General features: G+C 34.0%; 1 protein-coding gene across 2 annotated transcripts; it reads right to left on the bottom strand.

Annotated features, from left to right (window-relative positions):
* Positions 1-1,120: 1,120 nt before the first annotated feature.
* On the bottom strand, positions 1,121-7,223 carry LOC123540636 (beta-1,4-galactosyltransferase galt-1-like). Of its 2 annotated transcripts, none has more exons than XM_045325848.2 (3): positions 6,901-7,223; positions 5,985-6,668; positions 1,121-5,601 (listed from the first exon to the last, which is right to left on the bottom strand). In XM_045325848.2, the coding sequence occupies exons 2-3, from the start codon at positions 6,446-6,448 to the stop codon at positions 4,665-4,667; spliced, it is 1,401 nt and encodes a 466-aa protein (XP_045181783.2). In that variant the 5' UTR covers positions 6,449-6,668; positions 6,901-7,223; the 3' UTR covers positions 1,121-4,664. The 2 variants fall into 2 exon arrangements, with proteins under 2 accessions (XP_045181783.2, XP_053383307.1); XM_053527332.1 differs by having other exon boundaries at positions 5,985-6,656.
* Positions 7,224-20,323: the final 13,100 nt, after the last annotated feature.

The raw sequence follows: 20,323 nt of genomic DNA, 5'->3' as shown, positions 1-20,323 counted from the left end.
GAAATTTTAGGTAACTAAGTAAGAAAAATATACGTTTCAATTTGGACAAACAGTTTTCCTGATTAGATAATATGCATAACTTAACTCCCTGTAAAATGCAGCGGACATTTTTATTGCGCAAAATAAATTTTCAGATTTTTATCTTTTCGATATTGACCCTGATAGTCTGTATTCAGACCCTATGTTTTGATCATGTGAGTTAACTCCTGAAGCAAAAAAAAATGAGGTAACTATTTTTCTTTTCTCCTCAAAGATATTCAAAGTTAAACAAAAACACTCAGTCAGATTGAAGTATTGAGTTTGTCGAACAAACAAGAAACCTTTTCATCACAGTAAAACAATAACATGCAAAACAACAACAACAAAAAAAAAAAAAAAAAAAAAAAAAAAAAAAAACGCAATACGAAAACTTTAAATATTATCTAGTTAACAGCATCAAGCTTCACCGGGACAATGTTCGTCAAGGAAATAATTTTTGTAATATTTTACATGATAGGGTTTTATAGATACAAGGTTTTATCTAAATCACAGTTTCAACAATTAGCATATTATATTCAAGTCATTATAGATAATGCGTACTTTCGATAATTGTCAAACTACTGGCCCTTCTCTTTAGTTGGTTCGTTCCCAGCTCTTGTAAACATGTGTGGAAGGCACCGTGTGGTTTATAGGAGGTCTTTAGTTCCACACAGGTGTCCCTGCGATTGAAATAATACCTGGAGTATTAAATAAGGTCTTATTTAAACATTAAACTTATCTTTTTATGTGCGATGTAAGGTGATGCTGCGCGTTTGATATACCGGAAGTAATCGCATAATGTCTTTTATCCAGATAACGCAGAATAATGCATGGACTCTAAACGGAATTTAAAATAGAAATTGTTTCACATGTAACCCATGATAAGATTTATTAAACCGGTAATATTACTATTTTTCGAAAAATAATTTGTGATATTAAAGTGTTTGACACGTTAAATAATTCCCAAATAGTGTCTTAAAATTACCGAGTTATGTGGAGGGGTGGGGGTTCTCTTTAACTCTTTATTCATGGGCAAATATCTCAAAAAGCATACTGACGTATACATTTGATTTTAACCACAATACAATACAATACAATACAATACAATACAAATTTTATTTATTGTCGGTATGGCACAAAACAAATCAACATTAGCTATGAATAGCTATTGACCGACTTGTAAGAGATCATAGCATTAAATTGTACGTTGTAGAGAAATAATACCAACACTGTGATGACCTATAGACGGCCGTTATGAAAATTTTGTTGAATTTCCTTTCTTAATCAGTCTGGCAAAAATCAAACACAAGACCCTAACTTTTTTATTTGCTGGAATTTCTTAAAATATTTTAAAATGTAATAAAGTCAGTGTTTAATCAAGTTCAGCAATAAAAACACATTTCGCGCAGAACTACGTATAAACTAAACTAAACTAGTTCTGTTTATGGTCATAGGGAAACAGCTAAATTTCCATAGGCCCACATTGTAATGTTTCCGGTAATGGGACTTTCCTAACATTTAAACTTTTGATGCCACCTACTCAGGTTGAAAGAACTATTCAAGAACTATCGAAAAACTGCAGGAAATATATATGTTGACCATCCATTTTGGGCACCTTTTTCTCTTTGAACTCGGTTACCCATAGTCTGGCAGTGATTTTTAAAAATATTTTTCTTAAAAATGCCCAACTGATAGAACATACATATTTCTCGCACACAATGCATCATTTTATATTATTTTAGCCAGTAATCATGGATTACAGTTTAATTTTATGAAATAAGATAGTTTTCAAACACATCTAACATATTTTGCACCAATGGGAGATCACTTTACAGGGTAGATATACACTGCAGAGTGCCATATACTTTTTCAACCAATCAGAGGCCTCGTTGGTTACTTCCCTCTGATCTAAATATAGTAGTTTATAGGTATTAATGGACACAAACGGTACTTCGGCTTTGTATACAAATCGTAGAAAAGTTTAATATGCAGTGTTGGTGTGCATTGTGATATTGGCATACAGAGAGAGAGGTATTTGACATTTGACAAAAAAGCGCAGCAACAAATCTGAGTAATAACAAGAAATCGAACAAACTACTACGGAAACAAAATTTTTTTCCTGATTTTGTAGTCATTCTGATAATTAGTTCTGATACAAAGAAACGTTACCGGCTTACATATAGAAACTCAAATATGAAATTCTAGCAAAGAAAAGAACCTAAGTATACCATATTTATTCCGAGCAGATGTATATAGTCTGTTCCATTCTTTAATGAAATGTGTAACCAGATTCAATTTAAGCATAAAATTTGCACAGAGGTAGTTCTGACAAATATAAGAATTTTGATTGTAAAGACTTGAGCAGAGGCTTTCAAAGTTGCCATCTATCCAAAAACAGTTTTGGGTTTGTTTTTGGTGATTTTATATATATTGATTTTAGTAGCATATTTTTATGTATATAAAGTTTTGAGTAAATATGTGAATGCAAGAGGGTGTTGCAAGTTTCTTTATCTCTCATGAATAATCTAGATTCCAAAGACCAAGTCTTTTATATTGCCTTGTTGCTTTCTATGCTTCCGTGGAACATCTTATATTTCATTTAGGTATTTATTGTATATACAATACCAAATAATTACATATAGTCTAATAGTGGCTGGTTCCATATACGTGTATGAGTGTCTGGTTCCAGTTCAAATTTCTAGATCTGAAATTTTTAAAGCCCAACATTAAACGGCCTAATTGCTCTTAGGAATTGCTTGCTTGCTGGAAACAGAGGTTAGAATCATATCACTTTATTCAACTCGTTCAGGACTGCAGCTACGTTCTGTCCAGTGTACCTACGTACCTGTTCTTAATTAAGACTAACTTTATTTGATGTAAGCTGCATCAGTTTTTAATGACCTTCAGTAAGTGGACGCTTCGGTTGAGAGGGCTAAGACGCTTTACTATGGAAGTGAAGCCCCGGGTTCGATTCCTGGCTACTTCCATTGCGGTGAGTCCCCTATGCAGGTCATTTTATCACGATTGCCTCAATCGAACCAGCTGTAATTTGGTACCAACAAATTGCCGGAGTCTTACTGTTTTAATTGTTTTTTAAAAAAAAGGTCGCTGAAAAGCTCTACAGAGCTTTTATTCATTGTTTCAAAAAGAGTGGCAGAATGTCAAAATATACGCCCGTCACAGCAAATTTCTTTACTCTAGCACCTGCATTTGCAAATAGAATTTTAATTTTGTGGTTGTTTAGTAATTATTGTAATTCTTTTGTTTTTCTAAATCCATATAAAAACTCCTTACCAGGTAGAGATACCTTAAAGTACACCTAAAATTTGAAAGTAACATCTATGTTGTAACACAGAAAAGTGGTCTTGGTTTTTCGCTACGGTTAATTATAAACACCCCCCCCCCCCCAAAAAAAAAAAAACAAAAAAAAAAAAAAAAAAAAAAAAAAGTAAGTCCACAAAAAATCCTAACCAGGTAGTGATAGGTCAAAATACACCTCAGAACTGAATTAAACATGCATGTTGTATTACAGAAAAGTGGTCTCGATTTTTCCCTACGACTAGTATTGAAAAAGTTACAATATAAGATATTAATAGAAACAAACAAGGGAAGTAATTCTAAAGAAAGGACCTGCGCATGACACTTCGTCTCATGATGGTGTACAATTATGCCAAGTTACATCTAAATCTCTCCATGCATGAAGAAGAAATGCTTCAGACAAAGTCATTCTTGTATCTGACATTTGGCCTGTAAGTGTGACCTTGACCTTAGACCTAGGGACCTGGTTCTTGCGCGTGACACTCCGTCTCGTGGTGGTTAACATTTGTGCCAAGTTATATCAAATTCCTCCATGCATGAGGAAGAAATGCTCCGGACAAAGTTTTCATTCTTGTATCGTTTGACTTCTAAGTGTGACCTTGACCTTAGACCTAGGGACCTGGTTCTTGTGCAAGACACTCCGTCTCATATTGGTGAATAACTGTGCAAAGTTTCATTAAAATCCCTCTATGCATGAAGAAGATATACTCCGGACAATGTCGTTCGTGAATTTGACCTTTGATCTCTAAGCGTGACCTTGACATTAGACCTAGGGACCTGGTATTTTCACTTGACACTCCGTCTCATGATGTCGAACAATTATGCCAAGTTTCATCAAAGTCCCTCCATGCATGAAGAAGATATTCTCGGGGCAATATCATTCTTGTATTTGACATTTGACCTCTAAGTGTGACCTTGACCTTAGACATAGGGACCTGGTTCTTGCTTATGACACTCCATCTCATAATGGTGAACAACTGTGCCAAGCTTCAGTAAAATCCTTCAATGCATGAAGACGATATGCTCCGGATAATGTCTGTGGACGCCGCCCGCCCGCCCATCCGCCCGACAGGGGCGTTCCCATAATACGTCCCGTTTTTCAATCGGGCGTATAAAAAGCGATGGTAAATAAAATATACCTTTAAATTTATGGCTGGTCGTATAAAAAAGTGTATTGTCTTCTGCAACAATATTACGAGTAGTTTATAAATTTAAATCAAAATAGCACAAAGTAGAACAAACTGCTGTCTCATTCACGTTATTAAACGTTTTACATATTTTACCTTTAACCTTTCTCTTGGTTATGACGGAAGTTCTGACTTTTTATATTATTTTCCAATAGTTTCATTGAGTTCAGACCACACTTTTCGAACGTTTTCTATTAATTCATTACCAAATTTAAGTGGTACAGTTTTATCTAAAACTTTAACATGTGCAGGATCGTTCTTTGATCCCCAGTCTCTGTAATGATGGAGAAGAGCTACATCTGTTGGCACTGGCATATTATATACACCGGAGGCTGTATGTATCATGATTCGAGAAACTTGTGAAGTTCGTACTAAGTATTTGGATCGTTGCCCAGTCGTATATATCTTCTTTTCGTGTTGGACTTTCTGAAGTGTAACTAAGTGATATTTATCAGCCAAAGTTTTATTAGGAATTTCTATCTCGGCATTATCCCATTCTTTTTTGAAAAATGTGTTTCGAAAGATGTATGACGGGGCATCGTGTTTCAAGGTCTCCAGTATCTCTATCCACGATGTCACATTTTCCGCGTGTGGAATAATAAACTCATCAAGATCAAGGTTTACAATAAACTCCGAGTTGTATTTGTTTCTAAACAAACAGTCGTTGAGAGCAGCGACTTGACCGAAGTAATGTACGCCAACTGGTTTGCTTTCAACTGAATTCGATTCCCTTTCTTTCGGGAGCTGCCATTGTATAATTGTCGTAATACCTTTCTTTGAATAAAAATCAAGAACGTGTTGCACATTGACGTTGGATGAATAGTTGTACACAATGAACTTTTCTGCTCCGAGAATCTTGTTAAGCTCGATCCATTCCACCAATTCATAAACGCTGGAATAATCATGCAGCGGAGGCAGACACACCGTAAAGTTCTGCATAACTACTTCCGGTTTGCTCACATGATGAATTAAGAGAAGGTTCGAAGGCGTTGTACAGTTGTTTGTTACCAGTGAGACATATGAGGGGAGTGATTTTAAACTGGAATCTAGTGAGCACTCAAACAGTACCGCTGAGTATCTGCAAATAGAAATTATATCAACTCTCATCTTTTCTTAAATTGTTCCCCGATCCCGATCTAAATGAAAATGTATAAAATGCAAATTGTGGTATTCACGAGTGAAATATATTTTGATTTTACATGGAAAACAATTAATAGTTACTTTAATTTCATGTTTTGAATAGATTTAACCATTTAAGTTGATATCTTTCACTGTGAGAAAATACCAGATATATTTCAATCTAATATTTCGATAGTTCATTGAAAGCATGCTATGAAACAAAACATGTATTTCGATGCAAACAACGCACTTCACGAATGACTAAAGCGTCATTTACAGATTAGCACTGATAGCAATCGTGTTATGAATCTAATTACTTATACATATGAATCAATTTCTTACGGCTGGCCATGACCTTCTGGAAGCAGCGTCAATTTGGCCAGAATTTCTTCTGATAAGGTAGGTTGATTTTTTGCATTCTTGTACCATAATTGACAAAAGTGTAATGATGAGTATCTAATCTTCATTCCTATGATCACTATTTTCTTGATCTCGTAAACTAAATATGCTGAAAATACGAATGCATGTTTATCTCTGTTAAGAGATTGCCAGTGATCTACACTCTCGAGATGCACTGTCACATTCAATCCGGGACATTTAACAGAGTTTGACATGGTAATCGTTAAATCAACATTCGGTTCCGATGTATTCATTTTCTTGTCTGATAAGTTCACCAAGATTCCATTGTGGTTGATTTCAGACTTTACTGTATAAATCACTTGATCGTTTGAGTATAGAAAGAGAATACTTGATGTAACAGTCAGCAACAACAGTAACCCACATACAAAAGTCAAGTTTCTTCTCATTTTGGAAAGAAATTAATATTCATAACAATACGCATTTTCAGCAGAAGTATGTCTACAAGCTATCTCCTTTCAGAGTCTTAATTGAATATGTCCTCAAAATCCAAAAGATCAATTTATTTTTCAAAATCTAGTTTTTAAATCCACCTGATACACAACCTCAATTTATTTTCAGTTTCCTCTGCTTTGAGTTTCATGTCAGATTGTAAATCTGCATAAGATACTTAAACAACAGCTTCAGTCATATGAGCCGTGCCATGGGAAAACCAACATACTGGGTGTGCGACCAGCATGGATCCAGACCAGCCTGCGCATCCGCGCAGTCTGGTCAGGATCCATGCTGTTCGCTAACAGTTTCTCCAATTCCAATAGGCTTTAAAAGCGAACAGCATGGAGCCTGACCAGACTGCGCGGATGCGCAGGCTGGTCTGGATCCATGCTGGTCGCATACCCACTATGTTGATTTTCTCATGGCACGGCTCATATAATTTTTGTCGCATTGTTTTGTATTTTACTTTTTGTTTGTCATATTCAATATTAATATATATCTTAACTTATCTATTCTCTGTCCTTTTTTGTTTCTTGTATCACAATTGAGGTTAAAGTTTAAGGAAAATATGTCCGTTGTAAACCAAATTATGTTTCCTCATTCCGTTTGCACTACAATCTAACACTCAAAACATTATATCCGCATGTGTTTGTACAACTCACATAAAAAATATATTTTGTATACGCAATAAATGTTAAGATCACAGCCGGTTTATCAAATTCATTTCAATTAGCTCAAGTGCTTGTTATCTTTAGGATTTGTCCTTGAAGTCACTTCAAGTGCACTTACATGAGTATTACGTGCGATTATTTATTTTTCAAATCCATGCAATTAATCTTAATATTTCTGCCATTTTCAATTTATTGACTTTATTAATTATACATTGTGAATAATCAAATCTCTTAGAAAGTGAATATGAAATTATCATGCACAAGAAAATTAGTTTTATTTTTGTGTAAGGAAAAATAATGTTCTGTCAATAACAATTGCTTCGAGCCCCTACATTGTTGTCATTACTGCAAATTACTATGTTACGCCAAAAGTCTAAAACTGGCGGTTATCCAATAATACTATGCATTTTTATATCACTGTTTTCTTTATAATACAGTATTTGTCTATCAAAATTTAGCTTGGAATAATGTATTCTTTGTTTGATTGATAAAAAATAGCAGTGTCTCCGAAATGGTAAACAAACTGGAGTGGCGTTCGCTTGAAGACAGAAGATCAGGTGCCTGGCTACTTATGTTTTATGAAATTGTAAATGGACTGATTGCAGTGCCAATTAATGCCCCCTTATGTTATAACCCCTACAAGACACATGCAACCCTTGTTTTAGGCAGATCCTTACACCCTGTAACTATTACTAGTTCTCTTTTTTCCCAGCTACTATAGTTCTATGGAGCTCTCTTTCAACCGAAGTTATGCAGGTCCCTATCCTGTAGTGACTAAATGTTCTCATACAATTTAATGTGAACGATGCTGTTTTCAATCTCTTTTAAATGTATACTCTTCTTTTTAACAACACTGTCATCTTTGATTTTCAACACTTCTCGAATACATTAGTATTACTTTTACCCTCCTTTAAATCTCTCGCACAGACAAACACCTGCACGTAATACTCGAAAAGAGGACGTAGCAGTATAAATTGATAGATGCAATTGATTGGCTGGCAGCGTTTGCTCTAGTCCAAATGATAGGACGTTTCGGGACAGCGTGATAACTTTTGACTGTCGCTGTCTCCGTTTGAGGGATGACAACTATAAAATATCAGATCATAAGATAAGTCATCCTTCTAAGCCAAATGAGTAAGGCTACGTTTGCCCGTACACACCTAATCGTAAAACAATTTCGAACAAGTTCTTGTTCAAGTTCTTGTTCGTTTTTTTACAGATAGTCTCGCTGTACCAGTTCTCGAACTTTATTTTCAGTGTAGCCAAATAAATTCGAACATAGCTTAAAGAGTAAAATTTGTCATAACCTTTTATCTGCTTCTGATTTGTCTGCATGACCTATATAAATGACAGCCATGACCCTAAAGTGGTGCTTGGTTGATAAAATAGATTTGAGCGGTTAAAACTAACTCTCGAACGACCGTCGTTATCGATCTTTTATTAAAAGATATTAAGTCACATTTAAAATATGTAGTAAATCGGAAACAAACGCGTTTGATTTATTTCGTTGAAAAAACGTCCGTTTTGAAACTTATACTGGTCTAAACAAAAGTCTAAAGACCCCTGAATACAGTAAAAACTCTGCGGACACAAAACTCTGGTCATCTTATCCGATTCAACGTTTAAGTATTCAAGTTTCTGTTTCAAGTTTTTTATTTTACAATCTGGCACATAAAATTATGGGCATCAGCATTACACGTATAATAACAGTTACATAGCAAAAAATCATAACAATTCACATGAACTAAACACATGCACATGAATGCATAACATCCGTAATTAGACACACATATCCAAATATTGCAAACATCACAATTCAATGACCTATAGAGCAGGAGGCTACGCCTGTACACATGCCAGCTTCAAAAATCGTGTAATAGCCTTTGCTAAGAAAGCATAGATTCGGCAAAAGTAAATTGAGCATCAAGGTCATAGGTTGTGAACAAAGTCAAAATTGACTGAAAGCGTATTAATACTTCATAGAAATGGGGAGAAAACAATTCCTTTCGAACAATTAATCAAAAGGATGCATTAATCGTAATTTACCTTACTTACGGAAAACAACTAAATTTAAATTTCTGCTATATTGTGTGAAATTCTTCTGCTATCAATTTCTTCAAAGCGAGGCAAATATTTAGAAACTGAGTCAGACAACATATCTAGAACTTGAAATTTTGCGAAACATATTGCATAATCAATATATATTTAAAACTAGTCACTGACTCAAAGAAGGTATTAGCCGATATTTGTCTATTTCTCTGGAGAACAGATTACGTTTTAAGAGTATACGATATTATAAATGTAAAGTATAAGCAATAAAATATTATTAAACAAAGAATGTTCTCTATTACAGCAATCGACGCTGGTTGACGCTGCTTTGTTGTTTCAGAGATCCATAACTACAAAAGTATACAACACTGGATCATTTAAACACAACGCGAAATAAGAAAAAACAGTACTGTCAACATGAATCCGATTTAGTAATTGTCGTTTGGGTATGAAATACATGTTTGTGTTTAAGGTGACACATAATATTTTATGAGACTTTATTCTCCAAAATCTAGAAAGATTTATATATCTCTGAAAACCTCCAGTACATTTTTAAAATAAAAAGTGGTCATATTCCTTATGACTATAAAAAACAGAGAATGAAATGGTTAGCCCATCATCCTGTTTTGAACAAGTTTTGTGACACCCTGTACTTAAACTTTTAGTGCATATTTACCGTAGTACCTACTTCACAAACCGTGTCACAGAATTTCGATATATGTTCTAAAATAAATCGTATGTCCTTATATGTGCAATAACAGGAGTTTTAGCCTTTTTACCTAGAAACTTTCATAATGCGTTATGTACACCTTGAAGATGGTCAGTCACTTTTGAGCAACATTCTATGACCTATTTTTAGTTTTCGTATATTCTGTTCGAGATTTATTTGAGGAACAAATAGAGCCGTCAAATAAAGCTCGATCAATATTGGAAATGTATATTATTACTTTTTATGAAGTTTGTAATTACCTCCCTTTGATATAAAATATATATAAAGTGCACTATTTCTTTTGCTTTCAAAATAATTTCCAGTTTTAAATTTGCATTTGATAAATATTGGGGTATTTCAACTGTCTGAAACAAAATGCAAGTTTATGAACAGACTCAATCAAACCGAGTCTGCTATTATTCTTCTTGGTTTCATTCTTTGCTTCCAAAGGATCTTTTTACAGATTTTATTAACTATCACAAAAGCACTCTTCAAGTGCCGTGTGGCGGCTGTAAAAAGTCTCCCCGTACTTGGATTCAGTGCTGTTATACTTTCTAGTCCTTTGGGAGCATATAGTCCTTTCAGTTTATAAATAGTAACAGCGTTCGAATTTAGTCAATGTTTCAAAGCGTAAGAGGATGATAAATATTTCATTAGCTCTCACGAAATTCATTTAAACCGCGTGTGCTATTAGTATTTATTTTTGCTTCCGATCTTCTTATACATTTAGCCAGCCATCATTACTAGTTTTGAACTGTTGAGTGAGCCGTAAAATGTCTGCCTATACCGAACTCATGTAATGAGAAAACCAGCATAGTGCATTTGCGACCAGCATGGATCCAAACCCACCTGCGTATCCGCGCGGTCTGGTCAAGATCCATACTGTTCGCTAACGGTTTCTCTAATTGCAATAGGTTTTGAAAGCAGGCTGGTCTGGATCCATGCTGGTCGCAAACGCACTATGTTGGTTTGTTATTCTCTCGCGGATCCTCTTAAAACTTTTATTATTCAATCATTTGCCGTATAAATATGTTACAGATATATGTTCAGCGATGTCTAGAAACTGCTGAATTATGATACTGTTGTCAGTTTCCGAATGGTTACTCCCAGCAATTAGACAAAGTCTCAAAACAAAGTCTTGAGCATCGATACAAAATACCAGAACAGTGGTGACGGATATCGAGGTGGAAGAGGTCAAAGTCATGGAGGTCAAAGAGGTCAAGGCTACAGAGGTCAAGGTCTGCGAGGCCAGAGTGCATGGCGGGGTCGTGGTGGAAGATAGGTCCACATGGGGTTTTGGAATGTCATTGGTTGGAGTGCAGAAAGTGACAGTTATTTATTTGAGACATCAATGTATTAACTTTTTAGACTTTGATATTATAGGCGTTTGTGAAACTCATTTAACACATAATAATGTTATTAATTTACCTGGTTATATATTCTTTGGAAATAATAGAAAAACATTACATATAAATGCAAGAAATAGTTCAGGTGGGTTGGGCTTTTAGTTAAAGCAGCTTTAGCCGAAGTTTTTCATATTTCTGCACTTAATGATAGTTATGAAGGAATATTATGGCTTGAATTTGTTGATAAACAGTCTGGGTATTCATTTTATACCTGTGTGTGTTATTTGCCACCCAATAATTCGTCTAGAAATGTTGATGCAGATGATGTTTATGATACTTTGTTAACTAATGTATATTCGTATCAGAATAGTCGGCCAGTAATTATTTTTGGAGACTTTAACAGTCAGATAGGTGACTCAGATGATTTTATTGTTGGAGTTGATGAGATAGTGGAACGAAATGTTGTTGATTTTAAAACTAATGTTTATGGTGACAAACTCATAGAATTTTTAATTGATTGTAATATGTGTGTTTCAATGGTCGTAATTATATAAAGAATGACTTTACATCTATTTCTGTAAAAGGTAGTGCAGTTGTAGACTACTGTATTATTCAACATGAATATATGGATTATTTTAGAGAATTTAGTGTAGTGAGAGTTACTGAACTCATCTCTAACGTCCGTCTGAAAACTGGACTCAAACCGTCATCTATACCTGACCATTCTGTATTATCATGGATATTTGAATTACCCAGATTTAATCTATTAGTTGAAGAAAGTTCACCTCAGTCAGAGTTCAGTACTCCTCATTATGATAAATTTGATCTCAGAAAGATACCAGATAACTTCTTATGTACAGATGATATTGTTCAGTCTCTTCTTGAGAAAGTATTCAGTCTAGAACAGAGTCTAAGATATCAGAGTGACGTTGATAATGCTTATACAAATATTTGTTCATTATTGAAAAATGAAATATATAATAAATTGAACTATAAAACTGTTCAACATGGTATTTGTAACAAAAAGAGAAAAGTTAGAAAACCTTGGTGGAATAACACACTGCCGGCTTATGGAATTCCCTGTGTGTGGCAGAAAAGAACTGGTTAAAGTGTACTGATATGTCTGTTAAGAAGCACTTGAAGCTGATTTTTATAAACGATAGGAAAACCTTTGGCCGTGAAGATCAGAAAAGTAAAAGAGCCCATTGGGTATCTTTTCAGGCAGAATTGCTTAAAGACTGTGATTCGAACCAGCAGGAGTTTTGGAAATCTATAGGTCGGGTAGGTGTTGCTCAGACTAAGACTAAGTCAATCCCTATGGAGGTAGTTTGTGAAGACGGTTCATTGTCTAGTAATATCAACACTGTACTTAGTAAGTGGAAAACAGATGTCAGTTGTCTTTTTATTGGTCAACAGTTACTTACTCCAAATATAACTATAAATGTTCAAGACAGTATTAGCAATGATAATCATAATGTTCGTAACTGTTCTTCTGCTCTTAATGAGAATATTGCTATATGGGAAGTTCAGAAAGCCATTTGTAGAGCTAAATCCGTAAAGGCTTGCGGCACAGATACTATTCCAGATGACATTTTAAAGAATATCAACTGTGTTTCTTTTTTACATGTATTATATAATGTCTGTTTTGACACCGTAGTTGTTCGAACCGACTGGGGTAAAATTATATTAAGTCCAATTCCCAAATCTAGTACACTAGACCCCCGAGATCCCTTATTATATAGAGGTATTGCCTTGTCCTGTTCTATGTATAAACTTTATTGTTCTATTCTGAATGAAAAATTATCTGTTTGGTCTGCTAAGAATAACATTTTAGAAGACGAACAAAATGGCTTCAAGAAAGGTAGAAGTACTGTAGACCATATTTCTTCATTAACCAATATTATTGGTACTAGGAAAAAACTAAAGCAGTCTACTTTCTGTGCATTTATAGATTTCAAAAAGGCTTATGATTTTATTAATAGAAGTATACTATGGAGTAAATTAAATAGCCTTAGTATAGGCGTTAATGGGAAAATACTAACAGCATTGACATCTTTGTATAACAATGTATCATCTAGTGTTAGAGTAAATGGATATTATACCGAATGGTTTGATGTACAATGCGGCCTCAGACAAGGATGCTCCCTGTCACCTTTACTGTTTAATATGTTTGGAATGATTTAGCTGTAAAAATAAAGGCTGCTGGTAGCGGTATATGTATAGAAAATGAAAGCGTTTGCATTCTTCTATATGCAGACGATATTGTACTTTTAGCTGAGAATGAAGAAGATTTACAGTTTATGCTTAACATTCTAAAAGATTGGTGTAATGTTAATACAATGATTGTGAATCCTTCTAAAAGTAAAATAGTGCATTTTAGACCAAATTTTATAAACAGAACTTCATATAATTTCACATGTGGTGATCATGAGCTACAGGTGACAGGTACATACACTTACTTGGTCTTTTGATGGATGAATATTTAGATTTTAGCGTAACCGCCAAATCTGTTCCTCAGAGTGCTGGAAGAGATCTTGGGTAACTGATAGCAAAATGTAAAGCTTTCGGTGGTGTACCGTACAATGTATTCACAAAACTTTATGACAGTACAGTATGGCCAGTCATTGCTTACGGTTCCCCAGTCCTGTATAAATGCTATTCAGTCACGAGCCATGCGGTTCTTTCTTGGCACTGGTAAATATACACCCAACAATGCCCTTAATGGTGAGTTTGCCTGGCAGCCCCCTCATGTGAAACAATGGAAATATGTAGCCCATCAGTGGCATCGGTTGAAATCAATGGATATTAATAGAATTAACAGTAAGATCTTCACTTATTGTTGTTACAAAAGTAACACTCGTTGTAAGAATTGGCAGTATCAGTTTAAGAATCATATGAACAGTATAAATATGTCACAATCTCTAGATACAAGTTCAACATCAAAGTATTTTTGTGATAAAGTTTTGCAAGGTTCTATGGATGATTTTATTAGTGCATGGAGTTCCAATATTCAGAATGAAGTTGGTCCACCTGGTCGGGGAAGAAACAAGTTGCGTACATATAGATTGTTTAAACAATATTATGAATAGAGTCATACCTCAAATCACATTTATCTGTCAAACATAGATCTGCTTATGCTAAATTCCAATGTGGGGTTGCCCCCCTTAGGTTAGAAACTGGAAGGTATGAAAACATTCCAGAAAATCAGCGTGTTTGCCCAATATGTAAAATGTCAGTTGAAAATGAAATGCATGTCTATTTGAATGTAATGCATACCAAGATTTAAGGGAAGTACTCAGTGCTAAAGCTAGTGATATTAATAATAATTACGTGAATTTTAATAACCAAGAGAAATTGATTTTTGTGCTCTCCAACAAGGATATAGTTAATGTTACTGCCAAAACCTGCTGTATGATTTTAAAGATAAGGAACAATTTGCTGTACAAATAAACTAACAAGTGTGTTGGTTTATCATGGTTGAAGACTTGTCATTGTTGAAATCATGATCTTTTTTTGTGGGTGGGGGTGGGGGTTGTAGAATATTGATTAATTTGCAATGACTTCTATGGGCTGGTTATTACATATTGGTTTTTCCTAGGCATTATTACTCTTTGATTATCATGCTTTTGGCAAATACCAGTTCTTCAGTCATTCTTAAGAGTTTATTCCAACAATGTATTTTAAGGCTTTTTACAATCCTGTAATATATAGCCAGTTTATCTTAGTAGAAATCTCAAGTGTTAGGTTGTTTTTTTTTATCTAGATTACCTTTAAAATATTTTTAATAATCAGTAATATGTGATTAATTCAGAATAATTCAGAAAAAATGTTTTATACCTGTTTTATCTAGCATAGTAACACCCATTTATAAATTCACTTTATTATCAGTTTGTAAGACATTTCCTCTTTATAACTGATTAGTGGTGGTGTTTTCCTTTTATTTTTATTTTAAAACACTTACCTATGTCTGTCAAAGTAAATGAATCATGTCTATGATATCAGAATAATTATTGTCTCTTATAACTCTGATTAGAGTGGCAATGTACTGTTTTATAGATTCATATTTTAATTAATTATGATGTTTTATGTTATATCATATGTATGTACATTGGATTCTAGGCTTGAAGTTGTCGACCGAGATCTTGATTTCCTGGAGCGAGAAGCAAGGAAAAGTACTATTAGAATTTTTGGTCTTCCAGAAAGTGTTGATGAAACTGTCGAAATTCTGAAATCAAAAGTCGTTAAGGATGTTCTAAAATGTGCCTGTCCTGCTGATAAATGGTCAGCTGATGACGTGAAATTTGTCACAAGGATAGGAAGTAAATCAGATGATTACTCTCGTATGGTCTTGGCTACTTTAAGATTTGATGATGACAAGTTTAAAATTTATAAAGGTCGTGATACATTGAGATTGAACGGTATCCGAGTTGGTGATGACTTGACGAGACGACAAAGAGAGACACTGAGTAGATTAAAACACGAGGGTAAAATAGGGTATTTTTATAAAGGTGAACTCAGAATATATGAAAAATCTATCAGTAATGAAATGCCTTTGTATGGAAGCCAGCAAATGCTGAAACAGCGAGTTTTAATGAAAGGCCAGCGCAAAGCTGGTAGTATGAATCGAATACCTGATAAAACTTACAGTGAAGTTGTTAAATCTAGTCCTGAAAATGTTGACTTACATAACACGTCTAGTTTCAGCAGTGCCTCAATGCAGTCTATACATTCCGTATTAGGTGACAATGACCAACCTAGATAGGATATTGGCCAAGGTCCAAATGAGAATTATTTCATAAACTGTTTATGTTGGAATGTAGAGGGTTTCCAAAACAAACAAATGATATTGATTTTTTATCTTATTGTAAAAATTTTGGTGTATTTGCTCTGTTGGAAACATGGCTTGTTGATATTGGAAATATTGATACCTTTTTTAATGATCATGACTTTTATTTTGAATCAGGTGTAAAATATGCCAAAGCCGGTAGAGCAATGGCGGGGATCATGCTATTTGTTAAAAAATCTGTCAACCAGTTTGTAACCCGTTTATTGCCAAACTGCGACTTTGGTATTTTTGTAAAATTAAGTAATAGCTTTTTGAAGTCGGGAAGAGATATGATTATTGGTTTTGTTTATTTACCTCCGAGCTCATCTCCTTTTTACGATAGACGGCCCTTTAAAGGAATTAAAATGCTCGAAGATTCATTATTGGAGCTCGATTTGTCTAATAATACCGATCTATTGCTGATTGGCGATTTAAATGCCAGAACAGCTGAACGAAATGACTATATATTTGCTCCGACTAGTTCTATAGAATTAGACGCATATCGTGATATTCCCAGAGTTTCGTGTGATAAAAGAGTTAATTCGTTCAGCGCTGAGTTACTTGATTTTTGTAAAGTTTATATTTTGAAAATAGCAAACGGTCGTTTGTTTGGGGACAAAGGTAAAGGTGATTTTACATATATAAGTCATACGGGATGTAGCGTTATAGATTATATGTTATATTCCGATGGAGTTCTTAATTCATTGAGTAACTTTAATGTAGAAAACAGATCAGAATCTTCCCACCTACCATTAAGTTTCCGTCTAGACTGTAATGTTAAAGAGGCTGCTACAGATCAAAGACACCAAACAATATGAATTATACGAGAGAGATACATCTTTACAGAAACAAATACACTTGAATACCGAGAGTGTTTGTCTAATATTTTGACTCCTAGTTTCGTAAATCAATGTATGTCTGAATTAGCAGATTTCTCCACAAGTTTGACACAAATTATATCAAAATTCAATGATATATTGTACATGAGTGGCCGTTGTTGTGCAAAGTCAACAAAAAATAAATTTAACAAGCAGCCGGGTTGGTTTGATACTACATGTAGAACATTAAAGTACATTAAAAATAAAAGGTTACGTAGTTTTAGGCGAGAAAGAAATGACAATAACTTAGAAGCCTTCTTATTAGCAAAAAAGGAATTCAAAAATACCTGCGACCAAAAACGAAATGAATACAATAATGAACAATTGAATAGCTTAATTGATTCTTCAAATAGTCCGAAGTCATTCTGGAATAAACTAAAGAAAATGAGTAAAAAAAAAATACAAACAAAAAGTTCTATTTCTTTGACTGATTGGAAGAATCATTTTGAAAATTTATTTGATCCAGATGCTAGCGATAGTTTTGAAACAGAGGATTTCCTTCCCATAGATATAATTGAAAATGATATAGAAGACTCTGTATTCAATTCTGAAATTACTGATGAAGAAATTTTAAAAGCAGTAAAGTCACTGAAACGTGGTAAAAGCGCGGGTGAAGATAACTTTATCCCTGAATTCTTTATTAACGGTATCGACTTATTGTTGCCGTTAGTTAGTAAATTATTAAATAGACTGTATGATACAGGATCGTTCCCAGAATCATGGAGGAAGGCAATAATTGTTACTGTCCATAAAAAGGGAAATATTAATTCACCTGATAATTACAGGGGAATCTCCTTGTTGAATATCTTCAGTAAGATCTATACTAGCATTTTAACGAGGCGTCTAAATTTTTATGTAAATTTATTTGATAAATTGGGTGAGCCACAAGCAGGGTTCCGTGAAAATTACTCTACCACAGATAATGTGTTTATTTTACAAGCAGTTATAAATAGACAACTAGCCAAACCCGGTGGGAAAATGTATATTGCTTTTATTGATTTTATGAAATGTTTTGACTTGATTAAAAGAGACAAACTTTGGGGGGCTCTTAGGCGTTCGGGTTTAAAAGGTAAATTGTACAATGCAATTATTGGTATGTATCGATATGTAGAAGCTTGTCAGAACAGATGAAGGTTTGACAGACTATTTTAACTGCCCAATGGGTCTAAAGCAAGGATGTTTAGCATCCCCGATTTTGTTTTTAATTTTTATTGATGAACTAGTAAAATTGATAGAAAATAGTGGCATAAGCGGTATACAGTTATTCCCTGACACAACTGAATTGTTATCGTTGCTATTTGCTGATGATCTTGCACTGACTTCCGATACAGTTGTTGGACTTCAAAAGCTATTAAATTTGCTAAAAACGTTTTGTGATGAGAAGAAAGTAAAAGTTAATTCACAAAAGTCTAAAATAATGGTTTTTAAAAGAGGAGGGGCATTGTCTAAACATGAAAAATGGTTTTACGATGGTCAAGTTCTGGAAGTTGTAAGTAGTTTTTGTTATGTAGGCGTAACCTTATCATCAAAGCTATCCCTTAACAGAATGGCAAACGAGCAAGCTTTGAAAGCCAAAAGAGTTTTAATCTCTGTATTATCTAAACTATATGAGTACGGTCAACTCCCGCGTAAAGTGTTCTTTAATATTTTTGATACTAAAATAAGCCCAATCCTATTATATGGTTCAGAAATCTGGGGAATACATGCTAATTCTTCAGTTGAAACTGTACAGCATTATGCATGCAAGAGATACATGTGTGTTAGTAAAAACTCGGCAAATTTAGCTGTCTTTGGCGACTGTGGAAGGTTCCCTCTATTTATCAATGCTGCTAAAAGATGTTTAAAATATTGGATTAAAATATTACAAATGAGAGATACAAGATTAGTTAAGAAAAGTTATCTTATGTTGAAGTACCTTGACAATTGCGGACAAGTGAATTGGTGCACAGGTGTAAGGGACTTATTATCTTCTAACGGTTTTGGGTATGTTTGGGCAGCCCAGATGGTTCATAATGAGAAATCTTTTATGAAAAGTTTTGACCAGAGATAAAAAAAGATCAATACCGTCAAAAATGGGAAGCTTCTTTACAAGCAAGCCCAAAGCTTTTCAATTATTGTCAATTTAAAAGTACATTCAGACATGAATATTATCTATCAAGTGTAATGGAGAGAAAGTATAGACGAGCTCTCTCAATTTTAAGAATTTCTGCCCATGATCTTGAAATTGAAACTGGTAGATATCAGAATGTTGTTCGGGAGGCACTTATCTGTAAGTTATGTAAAAAGGACGTAGAATCTGAATACCATTTTGTATTAATCTGTCAAAATCTTTTAGCTCTGCGAGAAAATTATATTCCTAGGAAGTTTTATACAGACCCAAATTTACATAAATTCAATGTTTTAATGAGTTCAACATCATATACCATTATTCTTAATTTAGCAAAATATGGATACTTTGCATTGAAAGAAAGGAAAAATATGTTAAATGCATAACCCTTGGTTTAATGCTCAACTCAATTTTATGTACTGTACACTTGATACTGTTATTATGTCATATTCTGCATACCTGACTTGAATTGTAAGGTATGCCCCATAGGTTTGTTTTGTTTGAAAATTGTATTAAAAGTGAGTTATACCTAAACATTTCACGGGCAACTGTGTGTACTTTTTGTACAGGTCACTGCAATTATATCATAATGTCTTTTTGTATTATACCACATTTGTATGTAGTTAGAATTGATAGTTGTGGTTTATTTGTAATACTACATTCAGCCCATTGTTGGGTACCAGTTTTGTATTCATATTATATTTGCTGTATTTGTTTGATATGGGCCGGTGGCCACTGTCAAATAAAAAATTGTCATTGTCATTGTCATTGATGAGGCGTAAATAAACAATAAAATCTACAATAAGTAAATATAATCACCATGGTTTGAATTAACAAATAAGATGCACCGCCGTCATCTTGATAAACGCCTTCATTATCAACAGCATTATCATCAGTGCTGTCATTTGTTTTTTTGCTTTTTTTTCATAACTAGCTAAAACATTTTAATCGTTAAGCAAAACAAATAATCAGTCAGTATGACAAAAGTTATTTTTTCATAATGGTACTATTAGTCCGATCAATTGGTAACAGAAAATGCCAAAATACTTCAGAAAATGGGAAAAGCACCAAAATTGGCACAGCTTTTTATCAAAGCATAAAAAAAACAACATTTTTTTATGGGACCCACTTGATATCTGTCAATATTTACCTTACAAGATTCTAATGAAAGGTCATTATATTTACATTCATCCCCAAAATGCACCAAATATAAATGTATATGATAAAATAAATCCTAAATTTGC

The sequence above is a fragment of the Mercenaria mercenaria genome, chromosome 16 (genome assembly GCF_021730395.1).
Source record: "Mercenaria mercenaria strain notata chromosome 16, MADL_Memer_1, whole genome shotgun sequence".
Classification (NCBI taxonomy): Eukaryota; Metazoa; Mollusca; class Bivalvia; order Venerida; family Veneridae; genus Mercenaria; species Mercenaria mercenaria.
This window is presented reverse-complemented; position numbering and strand designations above follow the sequence as displayed.

Bases quoted from the DNA above. Each gene is read 5' to 3' on its own strand.
- LOC123540636 (XM_045325848.2), bottom strand. From the start codon at position 6,448: ATGAGAAGAAACTTGACTTTTGTATGTGGGTTACTGTTGTTGCTGACT. The intron at 5,602-5,984 runs GTAAGAAATTGA...TTCTATTTGCAG, and splicing joins CCAGAAGGTCATGGCCAGCC to ATACTCAGCGGTACTGTTTG.